Source organism: Haliotis cracherodii, unplaced genomic scaffold (genome assembly GCF_022045235.1).
Source record: "Haliotis cracherodii isolate W230 unplaced genomic scaffold, xgHalCrac1.p SCAF_4, whole genome shotgun sequence".
Classification (NCBI taxonomy): Eukaryota; Metazoa; Mollusca; class Gastropoda; order Lepetellida; family Haliotidae; genus Haliotis; species Haliotis cracherodii.
The window spans coordinates 53,264,444-53,284,278 of record NW_027266297.1 but is presented as its reverse complement, the minus strand read 5'-3'; the positions used below and the strand labels follow the sequence as shown (position 1 = coordinate 53,284,278).

Below are 19,835 nucleotides of genomic sequence, written 5' to 3'. Positions count from 1 at the left end.
CGGTGAAGTTGAGTGTACGTAGGCGGTGAAGTTGAGTGTACGTAGGCGGTGAAGTTGAGTGTACGTAGGCGGTGAAGTTGAGTGTACGTAGGCGGTGAAGTTGAGTGTACGGAGGCGGTGAAGTTGAGTGTACGTAGGCGGTGAAGTTGAGTGTACGTAGGCGGTGAAGTTGAGTGTACGTAGGCGGTGAAGTTGAGTGTACGGAGGCGGTGAAGTTGAGTGTACGTAGGCGGTGAAGTTGAGTGTACGTAGGCGGTGAAGTTGAGTGTACGGAGGCGGTGAAGTTGAGTGTACGTAGGCGGTGCAGTTGAGTGTACGTAGGCGGTGAAGTTGAGTGTACGGAGGCGGTGAAGTTGAGTGTACGGAGGCGGTGAAGTTGAGTGTACGGAGGCGGTGAAGTTGAGTGTACGGAGGCGGTGAAGTTGAGTGTACGTAGGCGGTGAAGGAAACAAAGGAACAACACACTTCAGTTAAGTGGAAACTATTTTATTGGAATGTGGTAATAAATGCGTGTGCAGCATGTTGTCCGATTTCATTCTGTTATATCATTTTACCATTTAGTGGTCACTCAACAGAGGATGTCATTGAAAATTGAAAAGCGTTGCCACTAAAAACGAGAAACAAGACATCCAGTTGGTAAACAAAAAGACCTGCCAACGTCACATAAGATGATGAGTCCACAAAGATTGATATAACATCTAAGATCGTGTTCCAATGTTCTTTCACGTTATGCACGAGGACAACTGATACGTTACAGTGCACATTATTAGTGTTAACCAGATGCAGGCCTTGCTGTGTGACACCGTATCTGAAACAAGGCAAGACACTTTGACTTAAACAAACGTTATAAGTGTTGAGCATAGCTATATTTGATTTTTATATAATCTAAGAACTATCAAGAACATGTAACTACTCTTGAACATTTAATGGGTTACATAGTAATACTAAACTGTTAAGAAAGAGCATTACACAGTAAACCTCATTATGCCGGACCCCGATTGTCCAGACACGCTTCTATTGGGGAAATCTAAATGTATACAGAGGATATACTCTGAGACAAAGATTCGTTAATCCGTATTTATTGTGGTAGTCAACGGTATCACGTCAAATGTATTAACACCATCTGTGCACATCGACGCTAATTCCGCTTCTTTCAGTTAACAATATTGTTATCAATCAAATTTAGCTTTGCCGTCATTCACCAAGGTTTGTTACCAATGTATTTTAGAATAGATATGTAGCATCATTACCTGTGACGTCTAACTCGTTGTATGACTCCACCTCTGTACACGTAGCTCCAGTATACCCTACTTTACACTCAGTACAAGTCTTGTAATGCTGACTACATGCCAAACAGTTGTAGGGGCAGGTTTCATTACAATATCCACCACGGAAACCTCGTTTACACCCTCTGTCACATCGACCAGACATGTCACAGTTCAATTCCTGACAGTTCGTATGGCATTCGAGTTGGCATTTGTCTCCATAAAATCCAGACATACATAACTGACATGTCTGTGAATACTGATGACATTTTAGACATCTGGTATTACATGTTTCGTTGCAACTTGCTGAAGTGTAACCATCTTCACATCCATCGGTACACGCCATGGTATGATGCTCTGCATAGTAAGCCTGGTTAAGACAGTGTCTAGTCATGGGGTACGAACACGTGGAGCCAAGGAAACCAACCTTACATCCTTGGTTACATTTACCAGTCAACCATTCACACGTGCTGCTCAAACAACCTTCTGAACATTGCTTTTTACATTTGACGCCATACAGTCCATCAAGGCAGCCTTTCAGACACCCTCCATCTTCTTTGTAGCAAAGTTCATCTTTACAGTTTGCGTGACATCTGTGCTGGCATCGTGGACCCCATCTTCCTTCTACGCAGTCCTCCAAACAGTTTCCAGTTGATAGGTCACAGTTGACCCGACCCTTGCTATTCTCCCTGCAGTGTTGTGGGCAGAGTTTGGTGCAGTAGCTTGAGTGTCTCCCAGGAACACACTGGTGACACCGTCCTGTTATCCTCTCACAACCACCATGCCAGCAAAACTCACTACATTTTACATTACAATCGCGTCCATACCAGCCGTAGAGGCATTCCCGACACTTCGTCCCCACACAATAGGAACATCTCTCGTTGCAGACCTCACCTGTAACGACAGCATTTACTTATTTATGAAACATACATAGTTTTCATGACATTAATAGTCGTTATTTAGGAGCTTTAATGAACTCTTTGAATATCATATAGCAGTGATACACATAGGAGTGTTAATGAAAGCTTTACAGTGATTCATGATCGTAATGAATACAATGAGTGACAATAATAAGTATGTAATACTCACTTCCTTGTATCAACAGAGATCCCAGTCCCACCATTACACTCTGCAAAACCCATCATATCAGGTATATTATAATTTGTTTCATCAAAAGTAGTAAAAACGTAAGAGCATGATGAATGGCAGAGTAAAACATTGCGAGAGTGAAAAAACAACAGCAAACATGCGCGATTGTCATCCGACCTCCACTTAATTGTTGCCTCAGTAAACATCGGGTGACTCGGTGACATGGTTGATGAATATCATCGTGTCCTAGCTAATTGCGTAGATTCATGCTTACTGGATTGTCTGATCCAGATTCGACTATTTAGACCGCCGTCACAAAACTGGAATATTGCCGAGTGCAGCATTATAAAAAAACACGTACAGACAACAAACTTACATGTATATCTATCGTATAGATTAGAAACAAATACCTAACTTACCACACCAAGTACGTGAATGCAACATTGACCCCTCATGGCATCTGAAAATAAGAATAAGTACTTTGGAATACAAATAAAAAAATAACTTAACCGTTAAGAACACACAGGGACATTTACTTGTTGCCGATAGTATGCATGTTACTTGTTGTGACATGTGCCGAAAGGGGAGATACAGACACCATACAAGTCAAGCCTGACTTTCATGATGATGATGGTTATGGGGATACATTATGTTGATACAATAAATACCGTATGAAATGTGTGATACAAAGCAAGTTGTCTACTGTAAACTTACAGGCCGGGAGGTGTTGTCTAACGTCCAGGTGTTATCGGCTTGGTGTCGGCCATTGCTAGCTATTGAATGTAGTCATGTATAAAATTAGATCAGTTTTCTGAGCAGAGGTTATATATATACATGTATGCATATCTACCACCATGTCTCAGTATTCATTGTCGTGACTCTGTGCGTTTGAAATGTAAAGGCTGACATAACCTGCACTAACCTGCACTAAGAAAATCTGTTTTAGGTAAAAACGCGTGTAAAAGTGCCTGAATATGACCTGCATAATTTGTCATGTCAAGGACCATGTACGTATGTTATCTTTCAGGGGAGAAACCGGTGATATATTACCCAAACAGTTAATGCCCGTGAACATCATGAAACATTGAATGTCATAGGACAGTAATAAATGGTAAATCGTGTGTATATACAACGTATATACGGACGTGGCATGGGGTCCTGTGGACAGCGCACAGGTTGCAAATCAGGCAACGTTGGTTGTGGAGATGTAGAGTTGTGGTGGCCGTGTTCGACAAGCTGGACTCCTGATGGTTTATGAGGCTTCGGTCACGCCCCACACTAAGTAAGTTAAGTGACTTGGTTCACTCAATCCACCAAGCAATGAAGGGTTACCCAGTAGGATGAGATGGTTATCTGGATTTAAACCTTCTAGCACCTCCTCAGGCAGCTTGTGTGGTTTTCTCCCCAGCTGTGTTTTACCAGGGAAATAATAAGGTAGCTCTGAGTGCATGAATCGGTGGGTGGATTCGGGGCATTACATGACGAATGTCATCCAAAGATTACTGGGATGAAAACAGTCGCCGAAATACTGCAAACTTATCAATAATATCACCATCGAATAACCATTTATTATTTGTCTTAGTTTAAGCCACCATCAAACATGAGTGTATACTTTCTTTTGTCCTGAAGTGTATTATTTTTTTAGTAATATTATTGATGTTATTGTTATCATTGCTAAGGTGTTGATTAATTGACTGTTTTGAAATTATCTTGTGTTTGTACATGTGTTTGATATGAGTAAGCCGGGCTCTATATTTGTTTTTTCATGGTATGTATTGCACAACACCGGCATAGTATAGAAGTGTTTCCATGTGTGGAGGTGCCTGAGTTGGAATAGCATGAGGCGCATGCAGGGATATTCTGTACTAAAGTTGATCCTGCTGTTGGGAACAGGACATACACTGCCATTAATCATTGTCCTCATTGTTCAAATACAGAATACATACACTCAACAATAAAAGTTCCTGTGACACCAATATTTTAGTGCATTTTTCAAACAAGTAAAGTTTGGTTTTCATTATTGTAGTACATGTATGGAATCAAGACACAAAAAACGGAACTGATACAGAAAAGAGTTGATTTTTATGCAAGCCCCATGCATTTCACAACCTAAGAATGGGTATAAAAAACATGTGCGTTTACGGGATTCAATATGCATTGTTTAGCATCGTGCTGAAAACAGCCACTCAGAAAAACAACAATATTACGCAATTATTCAACATTACGAAATGCCACACCTATCCGTAAATGAGCGTCTGTGAGCCATTGGTATGCTTGAAGCAGGATCTTGTCAACGTGATGTTGCAAGACAATTTGACGTCCACAGAAACACCACTTGGTGTTTATGGCAACGTTGGCAACAGACGAATGCAGTCAGAGACGATCCTCGGAGTGGCAGGCCACGCGTAACCAAGACAACTGGATTCGAACAACACACCTACGAAATCGATTCCAGCCAGCAACAGTGACTGCAAGAAGTATCCCTGGCTTTCGACGAATATCTTCACAAACCGTACGTCGCCGCCTCAGATGTGCAGGGATTGTCGCCAGAAGACCCGCCAGACGTCTCATTTTGACAGGAAACCCCCGTCAAGCACGTCTATGCAGTGGGGACAAGTTCCATTCACTGGCCAGTCTCGTTTTCACCTCAGCCACAGCGATGGACGTCGACATGAACGTTACGTCAATCATTGTGTCATTGAAGAAGATCGGTTCGGGGGCGGCAGCGTTATGGTATCGGGTGGGATTACAGCAAGACAGAGGACCCGTTTGATAGTGGTAGAGGGAAATCTCAATGGACAGCGCTACCGCGACGAGATCATCGGCCCTGTTTTTACCGCTTTTGCGTCGTCGTGGCCAAGGCATTACCTTTCAACATGACAACGCCCGGCCTCATATTGCTCGACTTGTTCAGGATTCTCGTCAACAAAACAACGTGAATGTCATCCCCTGGCCGGCTCGCTCCCCCGATCTCTCACCAGTCGAGCACATGTGGGATAAGATTGTTCGGCGCCTCCGACGTAAACCACGTGTTCCACAGACACTCCATGAACTTCGAAACATGCTCCAGCAAGTATGGACAGATATCCCACAGGACTTTGTGCGACGCCTGGTCCGTTCCATGAGGTGGACACACACGCTATTGATTTGTAAATTGATATTTTGGCATATTCATGTTTTTATGAAATCACGCATTTTCTGAAGTCAGTATGGCAAATTAAACCATTTGAACACTTACAGGAGTCTTTCATCTGTTGCAAACCGTAATTGTTTCAGATTTGGTAAAACACATGACTTTGCATTAAATCTTATTCAATGTCACAGGAACTTTTGTTGTTCAGCATATATACCCGAATAATTGACCTACAGAAAGACACCTTAAATTAGAACCTACGAAAACAATAATAGAAAAGTTGGACGTATGTGAAAAAGTGCATTAAAGTATTTTCAAAACATTCAGATTTACAATGTTGTACGCCTGTTATGCGATTATTAACAAATCAGCGTCAAGGAACTTAAAAAGTGGCATGTTTACCAGTAAGAAATAGCGTAGCGTTTTTACAATAGGTTTCGTTAAGTTAGATCATTTAATAAATTCTGCCTGTTTTGGAGGACATACTTGTATTATGTGCGTATAAGCATGTCGTATTGAAACCAGAGTCCTATGAAAGTGAGGAGAGGTGAAATGAGGTTTATCGTCGCGTCCAAAATTATTGCACTTGTATCGCGACGTGCATGCACATGTGTGTATGTTTGTGTGGCTGCTTGTATTAGTCCGGACTAATGCTACTTTTATACCATGCCGCAGTTTAACATGAATACTCAGACACAGAAGACCGACTCCTAGTCGACCAGTCCTTGTTCTAGCCCCTTAATGCCGAGCGCCGGACAGGCAAGTACCATCTTTTAACGTTTTTTAGTACGTATCGGCCGAGAATCTAACCCCGGACCTTCCGCTCTCCGGGCGGACGCTCTACGACTAGACCGCGGAGGCGGTCAAGTCCTTTGATGTTTTGTTTCCTTTGGCTTAACGCCGCACTCAGCAATATTTCAGCTATATGACGGCGGTCTGTACATAACCGAGTCTGGACCCGACAATCCAGGGATTGACATCACGAGCATCGCGTGATCCACGCAATTGGGATCGATGACATGCATCAACCAAGTCAGCAAGCCTGGCCACGCGATCCCGTTAGTCGCCTCTTACAACAAGCATAGTTGTCTTTTACGTCATGCATGGGTTGCTGAAGACCTATTCTACCCCGGATCTTCACGGGTCAGAGTCCAATGAGTGAGTGAGTATGGTTTTACGCCGCTTTTAGCAATATTCCAGCAATATCACGGCGGGTCAGAGTCCAATGAAGAAAAATGTTAACATAATAAACTTATAAAGCTATAAAATATACTGTTAGACGAATTTACATGATGTAACACCGGTTTAAACCAGTCTAAGTCTCCACTAATGGTTTAAGGCCGCATTCAGCAATATTCCAGTTATTTGACGTCTATCTGTCAATACTCCATTCTGACAATCGCCGTCAGGGTACGGTGGTACGCAATTAAGTAAGTCACTGAGCCTGACCACCCGTTCAAGTAATTCCTTCCAGTGTTGATAGTGAGTACAGTGATGAAAGGTATTTTAAGAGCATATATGCAGCAGGATGCTTTCTACGAAAGAGCGAGGGAGAGGGATTATGTATGAATAGCTGCATGCAATATGCGATGACAGTGAGTAGACGCTGATCACTACTGGTGAGACCCGTAAGCACGGAATGGTGCTTAGAAACCAAGATTTAGATTATCAGAGAGTATCTTGAATTTCGAACCCATGATAATCAAAACCTGGCTTACAAACCGATGTCTATATTCCTCTTCAACAGGACACACCAAAGTAAAGTCAGGACAATTACAGAATACACATTTAGCTCATGTATTGTATAGAGCGCCGCCTTCGTGCTTTAGTAGCCATACCGCCTGCCCGGAGCGCGGAAGTTCCTTGGTTTCGTCATGATCACACCAAGTACTTGAGTGGGTGAGTGAGTGAGTTGGGTTTAGAGCCGCTTTGAACAGTATTCCATATATATCGCGGCGTGTCAGCTTAATGTGGGAGGAAAGCCCGAAGTGATGCAGGTCTCAGACGTTTACCACTTCGGGGAAGCCCACAAGCACGGGTATGGTGCTGACAAACCTAGAAACATAATCGGGGCGAGCCGGGATTCGAACCAAGGGACACAACTCTGCACAGCGAATCGCGGCGCCTTAGACGACTGGGCAACTCTAAATTACTTGAGCTCACCGCGGAGTCAGAATACTGTGTCTGAGTTGGGTATCCATGTTAAACTGAGGCATGGTATCTCAAGATGCCACATGCGCGTACGAACGCACGCACACCGGTATGCACGCACACACGCACGCATGCACACACATACACACACACGCACACACAGACAGACACACGTACATACATGTAATTACATGTACATGCACGTCGCAACATAAGTGCAATATCTATAAATTACTAAACTTTAATGTATACACTGAGGCTTGTACATGTTAGCTCATCGTATAATCCATAGAATAAATTATTTACAAATATGTTCTTTGTTACATAATTAATAATAGAACATTTTATGTAAGCTGAATATGTATTTACACGAACAGTTTATTTAATACAATAATCCTAAATACTCATTTTAAGAATATAGCTCCATACAGTTGGTAGTTCGCATGAGAAAACATGTATGAAAAACTTAGAGGTTAAGGTTGACTTTCTCTGAGATAACTCGGAGACTAACGAGGGGGTGCTATACTGACATTAAAGAGATAGCAAAAGAGTCATTTCTCTCTAGCCTGTGATATTAGAACGGCGACGCACTACGCTAATCAATAACATCACACCACATGCGTGCCACGATCACTAATAGATTATTACAGTCCATACCATACTTGATATCGAAACAGATCGCACATGTTGTCTTGGTCTTTGATGACGTAAAGAGTACAATTCGTCATTTTGGCAGTAACGTATGTTTCCAGTCACCAGGTATATGCACAATAAGTTGATAGTTAAGATTTTCTGACACTTACAGATGTAGATATTCAAACTCAGTGACTGCCGACACTTTGTCCTGATTTACCGATATCATCAATGAAATGTTTTCATGTCTTTGATTCTGCTTTTTTTTCGTTAAACACAGGGGAGATGTAAAGAAATTTGCTTCGTACATCCCTTGATGCACAATGTGTCTGCGTCCCAGTGGCTCCCCGTGGTTCCTCCGATGCTGTATCCTCTTCATCTTTATCTGTACGGGTGTCGGGGTACATGGCGGCTTCCTCCCGAAGACCTGCATAGTATCTGCGAAGAGTTGCCCTTTTCTTTGGGGAACTTTTGTACACGTCTTCAAAGTCCGTCTCCGTGCCCAACCAATACGATTGCTGATCGTATATTTTAAATTGTGGGGGCTCCACTGATATGGTAATGTCCACTGCGGCGTTTGTGCTCATTTTACTTCTTTTAGTATTGTACAGAGTAGAACCCTTCACGGTGCTCGCTCTGAACGTTCTAAAATTGATACTGCCAAGACTTCTGCTGACACGACGATAGTGACAGGCAGTGTCGATGCTCATTACGTCAGCATAGCCATTTAACATGGATTCGCGATGGGCCCTTGACGGAGGTCGCATAGGAGAGGAAGTGTCGTCGAACAGTGTATCTAATCCCTTTTTTCTCCTTTTCCCAAAGGAAGTAAGTAGTCGATTCCTGTGGGAACAACAATGTTTATCATAATTGGAAGATAAGTAAAGCGTATACGCGCGCACACATACACAACTACACACACATGCTTCGACACATGCAAGTACAGTCATATATTCATACATTTAATTTCATCATAATTGATATGCAAAGGAGCGTTACTGCAGGTAGTCATGGGATTGATATTAAAATTGAATTACATCATTTAAGTATATCTCTTCATCCAGTGTTAATGTGCACTGGCCTGACTTACCTATACATGACCACTGCAGCTCCTGCAAGTAGAATGAACATTCCAACTGACCCCAAAAAAGCAGCGAGTATCTCTGCTGTGCAAGAACGTTCGGGTTCGGGTTCTGAAATATACCAAGCCAGAACATTTATGTCAAGGCACAACTGAATATAAGTTCACCTACCTCGGCTCCCCCGTCGCACACAATCTGCCCGTGGATGCTCAGATCAACAGGCGGGTCGGCAAAGCGTCTTCCGTCCTCACAAAATTGACGAAGAGAATGTGTGACGTCAGCGAATTGCTGTACGACAGCGAGTTTTGGACCCTCTTCTCCAGACAAGAAAATATTTTCAACGCCTTTCACTAGCGCCGTCTTCGCTGGCTCGGCCACGTCCGCCGCATGGAGGACGGGAGGACCCCGAATAAGTTCGCCTCTGTCTAAAAGGCACTTGGACGTCCCAACCCACCAAAGCAATATTAAAATGTGACTGGTGTATGTCTTCGTCAAAGCATTGAAAGGAAATCGTGCAGACATGAATATTTTTAAGTGTATTTGAAGTATAGTGACATGCGTTAAATGCTTACGTACCTTTCATTCCGGTCACTTTGTCACCTTGAGCAAGAACAAGAGTTAGACAGACGTACATAATCCAAATTAGGTCCATGTTTCCCCTGTTGAAAAGGATAGTAACCCAATTAATGGGAACACAATGATGAACACAAAAACAGACACTACCACTATGGCGACACATTGCCTGAATATGTTGAATAATCTTACATCCATAAACACATTCAATGTTTAAACTTGTTATGCTTCTTTTCTTCTATCTATTCACTGATACATATACCACACAACTCATATTCATAAATGTATATAGGACACATTCCTTCTTCTCCAACTGTGCCTGCTATAAAAAAACATTGGCTATTAACTCATATGTTAAAGGAAACTGAATGTTCTCAAAAGGAAACAGTTCATGAAATTTATGATCGTATCATTTTACGGAAAATACTGGATAAATTTTGCAATATAATAACAAGATGTGTTTGTATTTCCATTTGTAATCTGTTTCTTGATCCGTAAACTTTACAGCCTGAATTTCAGTTACGTGGCAATAATATTATGCGTGCATTTTATGATCGTTTGATTGATTTTCATGAACAATGGTGCTATTTCTTTAATAGATCAAGATAACGACCATTGTTTTCTACATAATGTATGAAAAGTCGTATAATGAATGAAGAGGACCTTTAAAAGAATAAGTGAATTCTTTTGAATTAGTATTGAAAAATGTAAAAAGGCATGGGCCGTGTTCGTGACAAATGTTAATATCATTTCCATTTTACATGCTCCAGTAAAATGCAGTCACGCGATATGTCTCTACCTGCATTTTGTTTATATGATAATAAACGTCCAAATATATTGTGCTGACGTGAGAGTCAATAACATTTAAATATACTAGATTTTGGAGATTGTGAAATTCTGAAATGATACGGACTATGCAGCTTTAAAGAAGGGTCTTTCTCCTAAAACTGCAAACGACAAACAACTTGTCGCTACATGTGTTTTGTGTAATGTGCTTACAAAACATTCGAAATTCGCCTCGTCAGCTATATAACCCTTACCATGTTTTTCAAAAGTAATGATATCCGTTGTGTGTTTAGTTGGTGGTGTTACTCAACATACTAATCTGGGTTTCTTTTTCGACCTTTAAGTTTGACCTATATTTAACCTTTGCACCTTGACCATGCTGTTATTTCTCTAAAAAAGCATCCCAGGTTTTGTGAACATCCTCTCTTCAGAAACCACCGGAACAATGAAGCTCAAACTTCACACTGCTTCTCAAAACAATAATGACACCTGATCATGACATTTTTCAAAAGGTTCGAAGTTAGTAGTGCCGGGGCTCAACACATGTTATTTTTCGATAATATATATGTACTTACCTTCTCCCTTTGATACCCTCGAATATGCTGTAAAACTCTCTCAAAAGACGTCCTTCGCTCTGAAACTTTGTATGGAACGTTGCATGGGAACTACTTCCGTATATTCTCTTGTTCATTTTCAAGATTTGATATTTTGACTTTAATGTAACATTTGCAGTTTAACAATAATAATTAGAACTTAACGAAAGTCTCCCACACTCCCCATAGGTGGCCGCATTCGAAAAGCTATACCCCACACCTAATTGGAATTTACAGACTTTCCTACAGATACATTCCATACTTTCTCTGTAAACAAAGCCCTATATCTCGCTTCCATACTTTAAAATAGGGGCTATTTTCCTATCAAATATTTCAAATGAATTATTTATGGGCAGTTCAAACTTCCTCATTATAGATCTTACAGGGAAAGGGCTTATTAGCTTGTTCCGAGAGAATCTTACACCATTTAGTCCAAATAAATATTTTGTTTATGATCATATGAATTTAATGTAAGTCACTTTTAATAAAACGTATTTACGGGCACGTCTATCCTAGTCGTCTGATGCGCCGCAATTCGCTGTGCACTTCCGACGTTCCCCCTACATTAAACTGACATGCCGTAAATAAATGGAACACCGTTGAAAGCGGCGTTAAACCCAACTCAGTATAAGTATTTAGAATTCAAATTTCCACAAATCGAGATCTTCTTATAACTATTATCATGTTCACAAAGTTTTATTGCTAGATTTCTAAGCACCGGGATTCTTGATGTTAGAGTGTTCGCATCGTTCAAATTCAAATTTCACAAAACATTCAAAGATTTAAAGTACCGCCCCCGTGGTCTAGTGAATGTGCCAGGAGAGCGGCAGATGCGAAAAGACGTACAAAGATGTACTGTTACTATCCTGCCTGGCGCTCGGAATCTCTCTCACACACACACACACACACACACACACACACACACACACACACACACACACACACACACACACACACACACACACACACACACACACACACACACACACACACACCATTAATACGGTAGATATAATGGCTATAACAAAATCCAATGTAAGATAGACATTCCATTGCGATGCGCGGCATACCAAAAGACGTTAAAAGATGGTACTTATTGTTACCCGGTCTGGCGCTCGGCATTGAGGGGCTAAAACAAGGACCCGGAACTATAGTCAATTACTCGCGAAAATATTGTTACCGAAGTCTATAATTCGATGGTTGATCATCCTTTCTTCTGTGTAGATAATAATATCCTATATGTACATGGAAGTATCATGTAGGCATAAGTATCATATACGTAGATGATATTGCGTTTTAGAATGCTTTCATAAATTGACAATAGTTCCGGGTCAGTTTATATAACCCCTGCTTTAATTAAGTATCATCTACTAAGATGATTATCGTTTATAATAGGCTCCCACAATTTGTGGTATTCAAAAGGAATGTCAGAAGTTATATGATAAGATTAATTTCAAACGTATAAGGTGAATTTTATTTCATTTAAGAGCTTTGACTGAACCTGTAATGAATTGATACATACCCAGGCGATCGATAACTTGCCTACAGGATTTGACTTATAGTATCCCAAATCCGAGGAAATCTATCTTTTTTCATTACTGTCGTCAGTATTTGCCGTATATTGATTATTTTATTCAGAAACTCATTAAGTTTCATTTCCGCTATGCTGATCAATGCAGTTGATGGATCCTCTACACGCATGTTGGGAGTTCACGGTGATGACATACATGTATTATGAAACTAGAGGCTGCGTATACGTGACACTCTGTTATGTAAGGAAATAGTGATATGCTAAGTCGTGGACGCGCTATGAGGCTTTAAAACAAAGACCTTTAGTGACATGGGGACACTGACAAATTCCCTTGATGGTGTTGATCTCCAACAGATACCCACCAAACGATCCTTCATAAAGATAGTCATCACAATTGTTAAAATTACTTTCCCGTTAAACGATTCTTTTGTCGACGTGAACTGACACAGGGGAGCAGGTGAATGTTCTAATTACGCAGATTTCTACTGCAGACTCCAGTCGTCCGAGGTCAAATATTGAGAAATAAAGAACGACGCACTGTGGGCCCAATACAAGTTTATACATGTACGTTTTCTGGTTATTCGTTCTCTGCATGACGGGATTTACATATCATAAGTTTATGACAACTAATTTGTACCTGTTGTACATACATACATACATACATACACACACACACACACACACACACACACACACACACACACACACACACACACACACACACACACACACACACACACACACACACACACACACACACACACACACACACACACACACACACACACACACACACACACACACACACACACACGTACATACATACGTACGTACATACATACATACATACATACATACATACGTACATACATACGTAAGCTGTATAGAGGGGTGTACACGCATACAGCTGTATAGAGGGGTGCACAAACATACAGCTGTATAGAGGGGTGCACAAACATACAGCTGTATAGAGGGGTGCACAAACATATAGAGACTGAAAAATATCTCAGATGCCATACTTTGACTTGTAATAAAGTCATATTTGTCGTAGTTCGACTATAATATGTTTTCGTCATCCAAGTCCGCGGCAAGCTTCTAACTGTTCCATGCGTAAAGCCATCAGGCAACGTATGAAAGTACATCTTCCCGAAGCAAAGGAGTTAACTGAATGTAAATGTTTTTAAACTGAATCACTGGTAGTATTGGAGAAAATGTGTGCACAGCTGATTGCAATTTCCGGCTTATCTTAAGAGATTAATACACACAGTAATCGTAAATTCTGCATATGAAACAACACCTACCTGAACAGGAAACACAATTGAAATGGTAAAGCATCATATCTAGTGATGTTATATCGCAAATTTCACAGTTTCATTGACCAAGTCTGTTAGCTTATGTTCGTTCACTTGACGTAGGTTTTGACCGCACATAATACTCGATAAATCTTTACTGCTATTATGAATATTTAAAAGGTCGTAAACAAGCTCCTAGTTTCGTTGGTGAAAGAACTGAACATGACGAAGACTCCACATATAATTTTTTTGTGGCGTGGGGTATCTGGAAGGTCGGGCGGGTATGATAATCTGGTATGTATGTGTGTGTGACATCAGAGACTTATCAACGGGAAACATAAACCGAATCTTAGTCATAAACTGATCAAGGGTATTTGGTTGATGTTTCACAAATATACAGCATGAGTAATAAATACAGGAAACAAACATGATGTAATAAGTTTGTGCTGATTCGGAATCAGTCGAATCACCGAGTTCTTTGAGATCAATTTTGATTTGACATTGAAGAGTGTGTTTATTCCATACCAACAATTTAACTGTTTCGTTAGTGACACCATGGTTGTATAAATATAATCAAACTTGTTTATGTACTGTTTGCTGTGTACTTTTTAGTTCCTCGTTACGATACTACATGGGCACTAGCGAAAGTAAAAATCAATTTATAACTTGAAGACGTGTACTGAAACGTACAAAATTACAAATCACGCAATGTAAGGGATAATGCGAGCACCCACAACGCTATTGGAAGGAAAGCTAATACATATTGCATGATGTTTACTCGTAACAAAAGCTACCAATCTGACAACAATGAATATAGCTGCAAGTAGCTCCTTCGACGTCTTATTTTGGCAGATATTATTGTACAATAACAATAATATATAAAACTATATGAATAAACATAAATTTGTTTACAAGGTGACGAAAGTATATTATGTAGAGTCCTACATACTTACATTGTGACATTTTATACTAACTCTCTTTGCATCTATCTTTTTGCCTGTATTGCATTTCGAACGTGACAATACATAAAATAGTTCCTTTGAGCCTCAACTGATGGGTGAGACTGGGGGATTAATGCAGCCATGGAGATACTTCGAATTCACGTTAAGTGTATGAATAAGTCTCGGCAAAAAATAGATATATAGTTTTATATAAAACAACAAGTACCAATTTACACATTTGAAAACTCTCAACATGTAAAATGACAAATAAAAAGTACAGAAGGAGAAATCTAGTATAGACTAATTTTATTGATATAAAATAGCATGTAGCGCATACTGGGTTCAACAGAAATAACTTCATATTCATGTTATATCGACACAAATGCTGAGCTATAATTGAAATCAAGCATTTGTATCATACAAATAAGTTCCCACGTCGTTTTCGCACTCATAATGCTTAGAGTAAAAAGACCTTTGAATTAATAATATAATATCACCAAATAAAATGGAATCATCAAGAATTACTCTTAAAGTCATCATGTCATCAAGTCAAGGTCAAAATATATATGGTTCACAAAACATTGTACGACCAACAATGTCCAGGAAACAGAAGGGCGACCACATATGCAAAATCTCTGTGCTGTCTTCAATGTTACAGTCAACACCTGGTGGAACTCTATGTGACCATTTAATGAGGGAACGTTCCAGATGTAATGGAAACGCTGAAAAGGCTAAATGTCTAGAAAGTCCAACGTGTTTGATCAACCTTTCGAGAAGAGGAGGTAAGATATGAAGTTGGAAGTCACCCTTGCAACAGATACATGCACTTTGCTTCAGACTCTTTACCACAAACTATTTTGAACCTTTTAAAGAAACAATAAACTACCTAAACAAGGCTGTTTAGTCTTCCTTTTTCAATCCCGGATATATTCCTTTACATGAATCATCGATCATTGTATCTTCATCCGTTTCATTAAAAACAGCGGAGATGTAGGATCTCTTGCCAGCTTCTTCCCTTGGCACATCGTCAGCCTGTGACTTAGTTTCTCCCTCTCTTTCCTTCACGGATGTATCCATATCTTCTGCTTCATCCTCATCCCTTGGGACATCTGAAAAACGCACGGCTTCCTTCTGGGAAGCTTGAAGGGGTCTTACCAGAGGTGCTTCCTTCTTATCAGGATGTTCCGACATTTCATCAAAATCAGTCGCCGATCCTAGCCAACACGTTGGAAAATTGTCTATTGTGTGCACCGATGACGCCAGTGACATTGCGTTTCTCCCGACGTTTGCCCTGTTTCTTTTACGTTTAGCGGTGTTGCATTGGTTTGGATGTTTCATGGTGTTGATTAAGGTTCTCAGGTTTATACTACCCGTACTTTTACTAATATGCTGAAAGTGACGATCTTTTTCACCACACATGATTTCCTCATAGTGGCTTGATCTGGTGTCTTGACTGGGCACGCTGGGTAAGTCCATTGGAGCTCTAGTATCTATGAACAGCGTGTCTAATCCTTTCTTCTTTTTCTTGTGAATGAAACTACAAGTTTGGCTCCTGTGGTGAATAAACACGAAATGTATTATTCGTTTTTTGTGCTGTTTTATCCTAACTGTACCAATACAGACTGACAACGCGTAGTTTCAAAATTTATATAAACGCGTCAGGTTATCAGCCTATTTGTTAGATTTATTAACTAAGGTAATTAACTAATATAAGACTAAGGTGCTGATCATGGTTGATCTAAAGGAATGATCCTAAGCCATGACTAGGAAACAAGTTACAACTCATCACTACACTGATAGGTCATAAACAGTCAAAAGGTGATCTGACTAATTTCACACCATAATTACAATTATGTGTACAAGGTATGCCACAGTCATGCTTTATATCATTTTAAAGCGGATTAAAATTTTGATATTTTATTTTGTTAGCAGGGCTTATATTTGACATGTTATTGAAAATGAAAGAAGATAAAAAATGGTTTTGAAAAATAGAACATTACTGTTATCAACAGTTTTAAAACAATGGTTGATTATCTGGACCATTGGCCTCATGTATGTTTATCTGACATATGTACAGCAACATGTACACTGGCGTTTGAATATACATAAACATTAAACAATAATCTGAGTTACCTGCACATCAACACTGCCGCTCCAGCAAGGAGGATGAGCACTCCAGCTGACCCCCAAAAGACAACGAGTATCTTCGTGGTGCAAGGAGTACCCTCGAGCTCGAGCTCAGGACTATGATCTGGAACAATCAAGAGGGTTACCATGAGCTATTGTCTGAACCACAAAGGTATTCTTAATCTGTTATCCAAATAACATGGTAATGTTGATTGATTATGTATCACAATACTCGTATTGCTCTGAATTCGCTCTTACTTCAAAAGATGTTTCAAATATGTACCTACCAAAGATGCATTCCCCAAATTCAGGATGGCATAGAAAGCAATCGTCAGAGCAAGTCTTTTTGCACAGAAGCCCATAGAAACCCTCAGTGCATCCAAAAAGACAGTTGCCAGTCTTCCCAATACAAACGTGATAACGGCATGATGTTTCACATTTACTAAGACAGTCTTCACCGTAATAGCCAGGAGAACACCCATTGATGCAGCTTCCGTTACTCCTGTCACATTTTTTGTCCTTGCAATTACTGTTACATGCCGACTCACATTTATCTCCAAAGTGGCCTGCCTCACAACCGTCAACGCACGAGCCATTATCTCTGTAACACTTATGCATTCTACATTTACCATTACATCCAAATTGACATTTGGTACCGTAATGTCCAGGGATGCATTCGACATCGCATGCCCCAATGTCATTTGTACAATTTGCTTTGCATGCAATCCCTTCTTTCGAAAGCCGAACGTCGTTTGTGGAACAATCATGATATTTACTGCATTCGACTTTGCAAATATCTGACGACGCTTCCCTTTTACACTGTTTGTCTTTATTAAGACAGCACACCTCAATATGTTTGCAAACATCATTGCCCCCTGAAACAAAAACGATTTAATCAAGGAATGATGTTGTTTCATATGCAGGAAGTGAATTGGTACCAAGTAAACAGGTTGTGAGAAAGTCATTTATTGATATGAATGCATAGCATTTAAAAGGAACAATATGTATTTAGACAAATGAATATATAACATATATATTAGTAATATGTATACGTACCCCAACTTCCGACATCAAGCGATGAATAGATTAACAATATCCAAGTCAAATCCATATTTCCTCTGCTGAAAACAATGATGACGTATATATACATTGAATTAACCAGAGTTATTAATACGATATTGCCAATTAGTGGAAGTTATTATGTATATCATGAGCCTACATCTATGAATCGTTGTAAAGTGAATGCTCTGACACCAGCTCGTCGAGTTGTATGCGCTGCCTACCCAAGTGTGTCGGGGTCACGTCAGTGTCCATATGCCCCTTAAGTAATATAGTTAGTAAGATACATACTACATAGAAATTCCTTCTGATGTGGAATTAAATATAACCAGCCTTTATATGCATTTAATGAAATTAGAGTTAGCAAGGTTCAATTCAGGCTTTATTTATTCAGTTACATTTATGATTCAATATACATCTGTCTAGAAGTAAAGGCTACTCTACCTCTGTAGGCGTTCTCGTGTGTCGTCTTGCTTTGACAACTGGAAAAGTGTTTGATTTCATTGAGGGAAACTGCTCAGAAAGGAAATTAAGAAAGTGCAGTGACTCAGTTTTTAAGGGAATATTGCGGAAGAAATCTTTTTCATTATATCTGTTTCCTACTAACCTACACTGATTTGATAAATGTTTCCTCTCAAGTGTGCTTCTTCGTCTTTCCCCTGGGGCACGGGTGGCCCAGTCTTCTAAGGGCGCCGAGATTCGCTGTGCAGAGTTGCGTCCCTTGGGCACACCAGAAACCTATGAATATGGGTTAGAATCCCGGTTCGCCCCAATTATGTTTCTAAGTTTGTCAGCACCATGCCCGTGTTCGTGAGTTTCACCGAAGTGGTAAACGTCTGAGACCTGCATCAGGTTTTCCTCACACATTAAGCTGACACGCTGCGATATATATGGAATAATGTTAAAAGCGGCTTTAAACCTAACTCACTCACAATCGTCTGCACCTGGGACTATCCAATTACTGATTTTCGCAAAATGGTTTGCCTTCATAAACCAAATTTTAATTCAATATTTTGGCATATCAGTTACCCACAGATCAATGCACACTTTTTAGGGTGTATCCATCTTTATACGTTAAAATAGTATTGACATTTTCAACAACTAGTATTTGAAATATATGAGGTATGTTTTGAGGACGGAGCGAAACGATGTAAACATACAAGGACATGGCATTCACATTTCGTCGTAAAGTAGAATGGCGTCACGTGAAATTAGAAGGTGATTACTAGCAAACAGATCAATTAGAAAGCATGAATTTTAGTTTCAGTATGGTCAGGATCCAGTTTCATGATCAATATTAACAAGCGGCTTTCGACGATTACTATTTGAAGACAGGACATTGTACTTATGATTCGTCCCCTGTGTGAAATTGTTATACTATTATGTCAAACTACCAAGTACAACTGTATTGATTGACTTAAATCATGAAAGCATGTGCTAACAGACGGGTAAGTCAGGTAAATTACTATGCTTCATAAATCCTTAGACACATATAAGACGAGCCATCCAGGGTCATGTTTCAACATGCATATGTTTCGGAAGTGGTTACGTGAAAATGTTTCTAGAAAGGAAATAAATGG

The 19,835-nt window shown here is 40.1% G+C and overlaps 3 protein-coding genes across 3 annotated transcripts; all 3 read right to left on the bottom strand.

The window, feature by feature from the left end:
* Nucleotides 1–470: 470 nt before the first annotated feature.
* Nucleotides 471–3,121, bottom strand: LOC139479123 (scavenger receptor class F member 2-like). The gene is made up of 5 exons (XM_071261893.1): nucleotides 3,069–3,121; nucleotides 2,774–2,814; nucleotides 2,355–2,394; nucleotides 1,251–2,159; nucleotides 471–808 (listed from the first exon to the last, which is right to left on the bottom strand). Exons 2-5 carry the CDS (start codon nucleotides 2,807–2,809, stop codon nucleotides 723–725), a joined length of 1,071 nt encoding a protein of 356 aa, XP_071117994.1. The 5' UTR covers nucleotides 2,810–2,814; nucleotides 3,069–3,121; the 3' UTR covers nucleotides 471–722.
* Nucleotides 3,122–8,077: 4,956 nt separating this feature from the next.
* Nucleotides 8,078–9,510, bottom strand: LOC139479483 (uncharacterized; the record flags this gene model as incomplete). Its single annotated transcript, XM_071262330.1, has 2 exons — nucleotides 8,078–9,114; nucleotides 9,362–9,510. Coding segments are annotated over 2 exons (750 nt in total), but the record flags the coding sequence as incomplete, so codon positions are not given.
* A 6,459-nt stretch (nucleotides 9,511–15,969) lies between these two features.
* On the bottom strand, nucleotides 15,970–18,712 carry LOC139479119 (uncharacterized). The gene is made up of 5 exons (XM_071261887.1): nucleotides 18,700–18,712; nucleotides 18,253–18,317; nucleotides 17,484–18,071; nucleotides 17,203–17,320; nucleotides 15,970–16,621 (listed from the first exon to the last, which is right to left on the bottom strand). The coding sequence occupies exons 2-5, from the start codon at nucleotides 18,305–18,307 to the stop codon at nucleotides 15,970–15,972; spliced, it is 1,413 nt and encodes a 470-aa protein (XP_071117988.1). The 5' UTR covers nucleotides 18,308–18,317; nucleotides 18,700–18,712.
* Between the last annotated feature and the right edge of the window lie 1,123 nt (nucleotides 18,713–19,835).

Bases quoted from the DNA above. Each gene is read 5' to 3' on its own strand.
- LOC139479123 (XM_071261893.1), bottom strand. From the start codon at position 2,809: ATGAGGGGTCAATGTTGCATTCACGTACTTGGTGTG. The intron at 2,160-2,354 runs GTGAGTATTACA...CTGTCGTTACAG, and splicing joins ATCTCTGTTGATACAAGGAA to GTGAGGTCTGCAACGAGAGA. The intron at 809-1,250 runs GTAATGATGCTA...GCCTTGTTTCAG, and splicing joins CAACGAGTTAGACGTCACAG to ATACGGTGTCACACAGCAAG.
- LOC139479119 (XM_071261887.1), bottom strand. From the start codon at position 18,307: ATGGATTTGACTTGGATATTGTTAATCTATTCATCGCTTGATGTCGGA. The intron at 18,072-18,252 runs GTACGTATACAT...TTTTTGTTTCAG, and splicing joins GCTTGATGTCGGAAGTTGGG to GGGGCAATGATGTTTGCAAA. The intron at 17,321-17,483 runs GTAGGTACATAT...TGATTGTTCCAG, and splicing joins ATTTGGGGAATGCATCTTTG to ATCATAGTCCTGAGCTCGAG.